The sequence below is a fragment of the Haemaphysalis longicornis genome, unplaced genomic scaffold (assembly GCF_048455015.1).
Source record: "Haemaphysalis longicornis isolate Haplotype H1 unplaced genomic scaffold, Haemaphysalis longicornis Haplotype H1 scaffold_80, whole genome shotgun sequence".
NCBI lineage: Eukaryota > Metazoa > Arthropoda > Arachnida > Ixodida > Ixodidae > Haemaphysalis > Haemaphysalis longicornis.
This window is the reverse complement of record NW_027526446.1, coordinates 626,593-638,231: the sequence shown is the minus strand read 5'-3', so window position 1 is coordinate 638,231 and position 11,639 is coordinate 626,593. Positions and strand designations below refer to the sequence as shown.

The 11,639-nt window shown below is 50.4% G+C and overlaps 1 protein-coding gene across 1 annotated transcript; it reads right to left on the bottom strand.

Moving 5' to 3' along the window:
* Positions 1-1,933: 1,933 nt before the first annotated feature.
* LOC144150830 (disintegrin and metalloproteinase domain-containing protein 10-like) lies at positions 1,934-4,270 on the bottom strand. Its single transcript, XM_077682189.1, has one exon. The coding sequence runs from the start codon at positions 4,268-4,270 to the stop codon at positions 1,934-1,936; it is 2,337 nt and encodes a 778-aa protein (XP_077538315.1).
* Between the last annotated feature and the right edge of the window lie 7,369 nt (positions 4,271-11,639).

Below are 11,639 nucleotides of genomic sequence, written 5' to 3'. Positions count from 1 at the left end.
GTTAGTAGCATGTGTTTTAGTTTGATTTCTACCTGCTTTTGTCGCGTAACATCATTTTCTTTGACTGCGAATGGTTGACGCACCAACGAAGTCGTACAAGTCGAGAAGCAGCTGCGCTGAACGCAGTCGCATCATCGCTCATCGCAAGTCGGACACCGCCTCCGATGGCCTCATCGCGCGACGCGCGCCGTCGCGCGACGAGGCAAATCGCCAGTGGGAATGTGCCTTTAAGGGACAATAATAAGGTGAGGGTGGTTCGCAGATTTGGTGCTTTTTAAGGAATAATCCTCATGTGTTATTCCTTAAATATGGGTACTATGTATGTTCTCAAATACTCATGCCAAACTACTGAAAATGAGCTCCTATAGTATGTGCAAACATAAGTGCACCTATTACACGATCATTTTGATCATCATGACTAAAGTGGTCACACCAGAATCTTTGGCTTAAGGCTATGTTATCACAGCTTTGGCGTCCTTTTGAAGTAAGCTATCAAGCGCATCTCATCTGGCTTATGTAATGAAATGCGGTTTCAGTAAAGCTTAACTTCATTCCCGCAATTTACTCTAACAGCTTTCATTCATGTGTGATGCTCGTTTCTTGAACGGCACAAAGCTGATGCCAACATCAAATTTAGGCATGCCTGTTCATATGCCTCAAGCGTTGCCAATATTCTCAAAGATTTTTGAGTGACAACTTGGGTAATGACTATCGAACAGGTCAGCCTATGCATATGGTATGGTATGGTTGCGTATAGGTATATTAAGAGAATATTTTCAAGCTTTATGGCACCGCAATTTTAGTAATTATAAAAGTAACTTTTATTTTAGTATATCCTTAGTGTGATGTTTGCACAGCCGCAATAGTGGCCGGCAGTTCATTGAAGGGACGTCCAAAAGACACTCGAGGCTTTCCGAGTTCAGACTGTGAAATAGAGAGCGTTGTTGCACATACCGTCTTCCTCTGACGCACTGTGCGTTTACCGCGCCCGAAAGGCGCCATCGGAGGCTCGCCACAGCGAAGTCGGCCGAAACGCGCTGGTATGCAGCATAATAGCTTCCAGGTGTGTGTGCACGGCGGTAGATGTCACCTATAAAAAGGTATACATGCTGAAAGCTGCAAAGTAACCTATAACTCAGAAACCCTTACGTGTATACTTATATAAAGGTTACTAAGAGATAGGTTACCTTTGTACTTTATAAATTATAGGTTGCAAAAGTTCGAAAATGTGCACCTCTATTAAGGGTTACCCAGCTTAGAGTGTACGGGAGGCCAGGAGAGCTCCCGAACCTGAAGTGGCGGGGCTCCGCGGGAGCAGACAATGCACCCATGAGCCTTTGCGCTTTTTACCGGTCACCTATTGTAACCGCATAATGAGTCTTCATTATCATGAGCGGGAACAGCTCCCCGGCCAACGCAGAAATTGTATCAGCAGGCTCACCCTCTACACATGGCGACAAGGAAGTTACTTATCAACATTCGCGTGACGATTCGATCATTATTCCCATCGAACATGCAATAAATGTTTATTAAGCAGAACCATCATATTCCCTTATATAAATAACCATCTTTAAACAGCGTGTAATACAAACAACGTGAACGTACGCCACAAACGCACAGACGCACAATATGCAATCAACTAACCCATCAGCGGTGATTAGCGATAATATATAGATGCGCTGGAAAAGACAAACTTGGGCGCTGCAGGGTTGCGCGCTAGCGAAAGTTCGTCTGTCAATTCTGCCAGCGTATTTGCCTAAGCGACAAAGCTGTTCCGAAGCAACAAGTACGAGGTCACCTCCTTGTCACAAAGAAAACAAAACTAATCAGTCCTAATCTAAATATGACCCGAGTAAGCGCCTCTCATAGCGTTCGCCGTATGCAAAGCATGTGAACGGACTTGGTGACAACAGAACGGCGTATCGTGACGAGTTCAATTTGAAGTAATCTTGAGCAACTCGAGTGGGTGTCGGACGCTTTCCTTGAAGGTTTTGGCTCGCGGCAGTCTGGGGTTGTTGGTGGGCGTCATGACGGCGCAGAAGCGAATGAACAACAGCACTGAGATTAGTAAGAGTACGCCCATAATCGCCAGCAGCCACGTGTGCGTTTTAATCCAAGCTCGCAATCTGTTGGGCACAAGCAGCTGCTCCAGCCTGTTCAACGGGCCACCCTCGTCCACGGTCCGACACCGACGGAACACGTCGCAGTAGCCGCGGTTCTCGTTACAGGCGGCGCCGCGTTCCCGTTTTTTGCCGCAGATCGGCCGTAACCTTGGCTCCTTACACGTGTCCAAGCAGGGTCCGTCAGATCCCGGTGCCTTGCAGTCAACGAGGCACATATCGGCTGGGCTCCCGCTGACGCGCTGGCAGTCCTCGTACTGGTACTTCTGGCAGATCGAGCCCTCGCAGCGGCCCTCGATGCACACCTGCGTGCCGTTGTTGCACTCGGTCACGTGGTCCGGCTTGTGCGGGGGCTCGGGACATTGAGCCTGCGCGCCGGTGCACCGGGACTGCTCGTTGCACTCGTTAGCGACTGCGCACACGTGCAGCGCATTCGTGAAGCCGCACTCGCCCGTGCAGCAAGCGCCAGCTGACGGGCTACACATGGCGTTCGGCTTGAGCGTGCAGCCTTTGGCGCCTGCTTGGTTCTTGGGCGCGTAGCAGCACTTATCCCTGCAGTCGCGCTCATGGAATCCGCAGTCGCACTGCTCTCCCTCCTCGTGCACATTGTTCCCGCAGAAGGACTGCTGGTGCGTGAGGAAGCAGTTCTCCTTGTCGTAAAGGCGATTGAGGATGGCGTGAAGGAGGCGGCTGATGCTTCCCACGCTGCAGCTCGAGAAGCGGCGGTTGTTCGGCCGCAAGCCCGTCGTTGCCCTCGGGTACATGATAAAGTTGCCGTTAACGCCACCCGGGGCGCACTCGCGCGACTGGTCGTGCGGAGAGCCGAAGCTGTGGCCGAACTCGTGTGCCACGGTGACCTCGCTCACGGCCTGCGCCACGGGTCCACCGTGCAGGGAGAAAGTGACCACGCCGCTGTTGAGCGCCATTAGCCGTGTGCCCTCGCGTGTGTTTACCCTCCGGTACTTCTCGCAAACTCCTCCGATCTCCTTGCTCGCATAGGCGAGGTAAGCCAAGCCGAGCGTTCCCTCGCCCAGGTCTCGATAAGTCCACGCGTAAGAGAGGCAGAATTCGTTGCGACTCTCGTAGGAAAAGATCTTGAGCATCACGGTGGCGTCAAGGTCGGCGCGGCAGAAGGGGTTTCTCCTCGCCTCGGGACCGTTACAGGCGCCGGTGTCGTTAATCCTAAGGTCCTGGACCACGAAGCGCATGCCAACAATCCCGTCGAAGTCGACCGCTGAGTAGATTACATTGGTCGAGGTGATGTGGACGTTCACGAGCGAGGTGATGCGCTCGCGGGCTGTCTTGTCATCGGTATCTTTGGCGAAGAACTCGTACAAATGGTGGTCCACCACGATCTGCAGGTGGCAGAGCCGTCGGTTGGAGGCTTGGCGAGCTCCTATCCGGCCTTTAGGCGCTCGGTGTCGGGTTCGAGGCTCCTGCGTCCCTACTCCCGGATATTCCGCAATGTCGGGCGATCGTCTGATGCGGCGGCCCCGGTGTTGCGGAGAGCGCCAAAGGTGGCTTGCCTGGTGAGCGGGCAGGCCGGCCCCCTCGGCGACCAGGTGTTTCTGCAGGCGATCCAGTCCACAGCCACCGCGGGTTCCCTGCAGCTCGGGCGGCAGACGAACATCCTCGGCTGCGTAGACGATCGAGTGCCCCGGCTGGGGGGACTGCAGTGCCGGGTACCTCCAGGCCGGCTCCACGTAGAAGACACGCCCATCGCCCGTGCTGATCCGCCCTTCAAAGGCACCGCCCAGTACGGAACCGAACGCGTGGCTGCCCGGGTCGCCGTACACGTAACCGGAGACCGCGTGTGAAAGGTCGACGTCAACCGGCCCCGAGGGCGTTCTCGCGACGAAGTCGTTGGAAAAGGCGGACACGTCTGGGCCGAGCACCAGGTGGAAGTCTCTACCCTGGGCGCTGAAGCGGATGTGCGTGGTGCCCGAAGTGTCGGCCGTGGCGCGTTTGGTCCTTCTGGCGCTCGAGTTCGCTTGGAGCGGGTACGACAGCAGCTCGAAGTTCCGGATGAATGGGCCGAGCTCCGTTGCTCTGCTTCCGGCCGGGAGGAGCAGCAGCACTGCGACCAGCCTCATCAAGAGCTCCGTTCTATGGTCAGCCAGACAAGCGGTCGTCTCGTACTTGGTTGCCATAGCAGCTACAACCCGCACCGAACGCCGGGGGCCACAGCGGTGGGCCAGGGTCAGTCTTAAATCTGCGATCGATGGTACCAGACACTCTCCCTGCGAGCTTCGTTTTTCTTCTCTTTCTTCTTCAACTCATTAACGGGTCTAAATGATGACGTGAATTAATACTGGTCAGCCTAAATTTAACTGGGTACGCAGACAATGACAAGAAACGAAGCACAAGCGCCAGTCAGCACAGGCTGACCAGTATTAATTCAAGTATGATCCAAATAGCTCAGAATCTGCCTATTCTAAACACTGATCTCCACTTGGTTGCTGGATGGCGCTTCGCCGCTGTCGCGGCCGGGCGCGCGCACGGCCACCGGAAGTTCAACGGCTCGTCCCGGAAGTCGGGCGTCTGCTAGGCTTTTCAACCGCTGATAAGCGTCCCGATTGGCGGATTTTGGCATTTTGTTCTCACTTTATTGCATTTTGGCTATACACATTGCGTTCAGATCACAACACATGCTATACCGAAATATTCGACGTTAATATGAAGCAGAATTTAACTGCAATGGAGAACGAAAATGTCACTTGGGTCTTGGTTTGAGAGACGACGCAGCTGTAACGGGATATATGCTAGAAATTTATGCTAGGGATTTATGCTAGAAAGAAAACAACGTGAGCACGGCGACAGGCTGTAGCCGAGTTCGTGCGCCCGTTCTGTCAAAACAGTTGTCAGTAAAGTGGTCACTGCAGAGCCTGCTGCCTGGGGATGGAGAGCTAGTTACACGGGCACAGTTAACCACGGTTAAGCAAACCGCGGTTAGACAAAACCGCAGTTTGCTGCGTTACACGACAGACGAAACTGCGGTTACGTCGCTAACCATGGTTAGCGCAAACTGAGCTTGGCACCTCAGTTCGGTCACGCTAACCGCACTTTCTGCAGCCGCAGTGCTCAAAATCGCACAATTCAGTTCGGACGCAAGTGGCGGCGCATCAGCGCGGAGGCGAAAAAAAAAAAAATCACCTGGCGTTCGGAAGAGACAAAGGTTCTCAAATAGCGGGCGCCCAACAGCTGTCCCCAAGACGCGCTTACGTTCTTTGCATCGCTCTCGCAATCAGCGCGACTGCCCGTCAGCAGCCGCGGCTCGTTTCCCGATCCACCCGATCAACTACGACAGCTCCATTCGATTCAGACGCGATTCCCTGCAACGCCTGCAACGGTGCAGGATGCGCTGCACCAAAGCGCTCGATTCACCGCTGCACGAGTGGTTCCCTGCACCGCGTCGCTCGATTGCTCATGGTGCGGCAGCGGTGCCGCCGCGGTGCAGAGAATCGCTGCACCTGCTACGGAGGAGGTGCAGCGATTCGGTGCCGTGAGCGTTGGGGCGTTGCGGGTTGGCAGGCGGCTACCGGCAGTTGCGGCGACCGCGTGAAAATGTCCGTCGAGCTCGGAGATACGCGGGACGAACTTAGCGTCGCCGCTGATGCGTACGACGCAACCCAGATGGCCGTAAACATCCAGTTGTAGAGGACGACAGGCGATGATGATTAGCAGACGACTATGCCTGCACCTCGCTCGATTGTGAACACGCAGGGGCGCTGCTGACGGTGCAGCCGTGATGCACGGCACCGCGGAACCACGCTGCTGCACTGCACCGGCACCACAGAACTTTCTCTGCAACGTTGCCGTGCACCCCTTCTGAATCGAATGGAGCTGAGACAAACGCCGTGCTAAATTTGTAAATTCCGCGCGTCGTCCGCCAGAAATAGATATAGCAGGCAATCTTGAAGCGTTTTCAGCACACAGAAACGATCGGCGCGCGCGTCGGCCGTGCCTGTAAACACGCCGGCGCGCCTGCCCGCACGGCACTGCTTGCGGCCCGAACCGTCCCAGACCACGGCAGCAACAGCTTATCGCATCGCCGCTCTTCGAAATCAATCTGATCGCGGGAAAGATCTTCCGCATTCGAGAAAATTGATGTTAGTGCGGTGAAAAATTGGGCTATGGATTGTAATTCGCAGTTGTAGAGATAGCGGTGGTCAAATATCTACCGCGATGCTAAGATGAAAGTTCCCAACACCGAACAGACCTAAGCAAACCAAGCCGGTTGCGAGCTGTTGGGGAAGCCCCTCTTCTCGCCGCGCACGAGTGCGTTGCGTTTGTGTCAGAAGCGAATGCTTTAACGATATTTCTTTTTATCTACACTGCTTCTCTTTTTTTTATCGTGAAGTTAAAAGTGTGGTAATTTATTTTTGTTGCGATATAATCAAGTGACTGCGGTTACCAAACTTGCAATTTCGCTTGCAACATCCAAAACCGCAGTTGGCGATAACCGCGGTTAAAGTTTAGTAACCACGGTTAAACTTAACTGCGGTTACTTTCGCCGTGTAACTAGTTCCAACGCCGGTATAAATCCGGCTTAGAGCGAGGGAATCTGCGTAACGAGAGCCCCAGCTTAAAAACGACACTGATATGACATTTGCGTTTCGCTGCGTATCACGCACGTCGTTCAGAATATTGTAATACTTCCAAGTAGAACGCCTTCCCAGACGACTTCTCTGGTCTGCTTGTGCAGTTTACGGCGCAACAAGCAGGCATTTTTGGCGGAATGCGTGCGAAACCAGCCCATGCGTAGCATGCGCTATGCTGGAACGGCCCGACTTCCGGGACGAGCGCTCGAACTTCCGGCGGCCGTGCGCCGGAGAGCTCGAAGCACCATCCAGCAACTCTGGTGGAGATCAGTGATTCTAAATGATGACGGTCCTGAAGATACTGATGATGATGATAGTGGGCCTCGTGGGTTTGCTCGTACCCAATCAGTAAATGAGCTATGAAGTAGCTAGGCATCGTCACGGTGTGCCAAAGCCCTGTTTTATACGGGTACGTGCTAATGAAAATAAAACATATAAGCACTGAAAAATTGTAATTCAGCAAGGCAGTATTGATAGACTGACCGCGTAAGCCTTAGCACAGCCCTTCACGATGCTACACTGCTTCTCGCATGAAACAGATCCGTTACTTCACGCCTGATCCAGAGCTCCAGGTAAATTTAACAATAATCCGCTTCCTGTGCCAAAAGCTACCTCATAACCTGGTGAAACGTTAAAGGGCCACTGAATTAAATTTGTCAAGCTCCTGTTCTTGCTTGCACCGCCTAGAATGGCTCAAATAAACACTTTTCGTCGTTTATCCGGCCGATAAAACCGTATGTATTTTATAAATCCCGAAAGAGAAAGACTAACACGCGCGGTCTGCGGCAGCCGCCCCAACCAAGGCAGTGACGTACATACGAAGTGCTACGTGATTAGACGATGTCCGAGATGAGAATTAAACCAGTTTTGGTTTCGGTTCTGAGAAACATGCTTGGCATCCGACGCTATCGTTGGCTGGGCATTCTCAATATCTCAGTAATCATCGTACCGCGCTTCTGCCATGTTTTCGGCTGTAAAATGAGTAAGGTAAGACTCCCATCACGGCTTGGAATCGTAACAATCACTAACCGAGGCCTACGCAGTGGATGAACGCCCTCCGCGACACCACAGACGCTCAAATGCCATGCACTTTTCCCGCGCCTTTGGAGCTTGCCTGGATCGTACCTGTATCGTAAGAGGCGTGTTCGTGCCAGGCCAAGGGCAACGTTTTTAGATTGCCAAGGGTCGGCTGATCCGGGATTGTACCTGCAAGCAGTCGATGCTTACGGCAACACCACGTCGAGGAGAACTCGCCAGTGCGCCAGTGTCAGTCCAGACGCGTTCTGCGAACTGGCTCGGGGAGCAATGAACGTTACAGCGAAAAAATGGCGAATTCAGTATAGAAAACATTGCCAAAAACAAATACTAAATCAGCTTAACAAAAAAACATGCGCTATCGGCGATTGGAACTTGCGAATTGCAATAAAATAGCCCTAGTGCTCCACACCACTCGGCTACAAGCTTTTTTTTTTTTTTTGTTTTCCACCTGGTACTTATTGCGCTACATGTCAGTGTAGGAAATGATATTTACAACACATATTTCAAACTATGTACACCTACAAATGGGTTGATCACAAGATCAAAAACAAAACTAAACACGGTGAATGTTTATGTACACTTGGTTTTAAACGGGGCAACAGTGAACAACTAATAAGGAGAGGATACCAGTCAGGGCGAGAATAATTTTGTTCATAGACGTCTTTAAGATTAATGATCATTTGGCAGAAGAATGATCTGGAAGAAACCATATGCTTAGCGTGCCTATCCAGCATTCGCGTTTTCCATAAGCTCTGCAGAGCGATTAAAAAAAAAACAATCATATGGCACATCGCCGTCTGCGGGTGATACGAGATACTGTAGTCAACATCCCAAAATAGTATGGCATCCTTACAATTTATAAAGCAGTACTCTCTATTTTCCAGTACATCGCACGTACAGGCGACAGTTCACAGAAGACACAAAAATGTTCCGGTTGCCTAGCCACGTCTTAACAGGCAACGTTTCGCTGTGCAGTTTGAAGAACGTTTTTGTTGAGGAAGAAAGCGGCATTTTGCGGACACATAGTAGCACATCTTGTCCAGGCAAGTTGGAATAAACAGTTCTATACAGTGGTGCTGGGAAAAGCATTGAAACTACGTCCTTGTAGAGATTAACACAAGACACAGTGAACGTATAATCTGAGGGAAACTAATCTACCAAAACCGCATCGAATCGTATGTTTCATATATAAACCCCCACAAACAAGGTCTGGTCGAGAATAGCGATGAGACAACAACATTAGGCAAAACACCAGCGAGGTTAACTTGCAAAAAAACGCGAAGTACAGAGTGGGTGGAGTCCCAAAAAAAAAGAAGAACCGTGCAATTATTTCCCGTACAGCTTAGAATTAGGCCAAGCCCGCCAGAACAGACCGGTTAAAAAAGGTTGCACGCCTCATTGGCACCAGATCAATTCAAATTCCTTTCCGTGTTCCACCCCTCCAAAAAGAAAACAAGGAAAAAAGTGGGGAACAACACCCGCACCAGCAAAGCTATTGCAGGTTGACAGCCAATTTTATAGAAATGAACAGGGGCAAGCGCCCAAAATGTAAATTTCAGAAAACATCAATTAGTCAATTAATAAAAAAAAACACCAAAATACATGCAAATCACAACACGGAGAGAGCACAGGAGCACAAGACTGCAGCTTGAAGAGGTCCTAAGCTCTAACACCCGCAGCTTCCAGAGGCAGTATCCGTATTTCTGAATTGACGCAGTCTGTCTCCACCACACAGTCTGGCTACAGAGAAGCTCACCCCGAAGAACAGTACCGCCGCTCAGATCTGAGGATGAGCACAAGCTTTCCACTTCATCACAGGTAGCAACCACCTACAGCACCTTAAATTCCATTAGTAGAGGCAACAAATGAGGACCGACAATCACAGAGGCAGGCACTACACCTCCAAACAACACACATCGTTCCGAAGCCCAGGGCGCGAGACGTCCGGCATGTTCTTGCTCTCAAAATCGACGAGCGCGATGAGGATTTGCACGGCCAGAGAAATGCCCAGGGATTGTATCAGATGTGCAGGTTACAGGGGAAAGCGGACGACATGTTTAAGGGATTATAATCGGAACTGTCCTAGTGCAATCCCGGCGGTAGTGGCTCATTGAAGAGGCATGCTGACCCCAAAAACACCTGTATTCAGGGGGCAAGTTGTTCCTGTGGAAATAGTGCGGGAAACGGCCATGTCCGGTAACGATGTGGGGGAGTCGTCAGGGCGGAGGAAAGCAGCGCGCTGGAAACCCAGCGAAACAACTCAGTGTCAGCGTTGTCGTTGTTCCATCGCTGCAGCCACTCTAACCGACCAGCCCTCAAAAGCCTTTCCCTTCCCTTACGATTTGATGGAAGTAAAATTGCGCTACAAGGATGGGATGACAGAAGAGGACACAACACAGAGCGCGGAATAACAAACTGAGTTGATTCCACGCGCATATATACTACTATCAAGTGGACATGTGGAACCAACAAAAGTTCAAAATACACAACTAAAATCACACACAAAAAATAAAAATAAAAAACTTAAAACGCACACTTTCACCATGACACATGCCGTCTCAACCAGATTAGACACCACCGAGAAACGCAATTTTTTTTCCTAACAGCGATATTGAAGCAACACTAATGCAAACATCTCCCGCACGCACAATTTCACGCGCCTCTATTATTTCCCGTGTGAGCGAGTCACGGCTCCAAGCGAGCACCTTAGTTTTTTTTTTCAAAAAATGGAGTACACTTACAATCATGGCAATGAATGCCAAGATGCCCGCTTATCGCGTTACTAACATTATTTTTGTGCTCACGGAGTCTATCATTGATACATCTGCCAGTTTGGCCAGGGGGATGAAACTCCGCCGTTTTTCTGTCCCGTGACTGCAGCGATCCTAACGTTTGGGGGCTGTACTACTTGCGAGCATAAATAAACGTTGTTGTTGCATCTTGTATCTAATACTAGATTAATTATTAATTACGAAGTTTTTAATATGCAAGTAAACTTTAAAGTTGCAGTTAGAGATCGCGAAAATACGAGCGCCACCAGCAGTGGAAAACAGGAACCGCGCCTTTCTGCTTCGCACCGCTGAAAAGGGGCGTTTCTTGTCGCGCCCATAGGTATGCTACGATCCACGGTGTTCCGAGGGCCGTTTTTACCACCGTAAAGTCTGTTTCATCGAAACCGACACATGAATGGATTCGCGCCGTCATCACAGATCGTGCTGTACTGAGTGGTGTCAAAATTCTTCACGCCAGGCCGGCATAAACTTCTTTTGGATCCCGGCGGACGAAAGGTACGGTCTGCATGCTGCTTGTTTTGCTTTTCTACGCTTGCACGAGATAGCGGGATGCGGTTGCAGCAGTAGCTGTATAATTTAAGTGAGCATGCACGTGCACTGTCTATTTATTACATTCTGATTGTCTTCTTTGACTCTTTACTGAAGCATGAAATGCGCGGCAGAGCATCTGGTAATTAATCCGATCACTACATTAGCTACACTCGTTTGTTTATACGTGCGTTATTGATTTAATGCGTTTAGATCGTGTGTTTTGCATTTTAGTGCCAGTGAATGCGCGGTATGCAGCAAAGTGTATATGAGGCAACATATACAGCAACTAATGGAACAGTGTGAGCTTATCTGCACTATTTTTATTATCTTTTGATTGCCTGCGTTTAGTTTGTTTTCGTAGCATGCGTTGCTGTTAGTATTAATAATATTATTGTGATTATTATAATTCTTACCAATATTATTGTTGTCGTTATTATTATCAGCCTGTTTATGTGCACAGCCGGAGGAAGGGATCTCCCATACACTTATGGCTCAAAGGCTGGGTCCGCAGGTTCATATCGTGTTGCTAGCACTATGTTGACTAAGTAGTGACTACA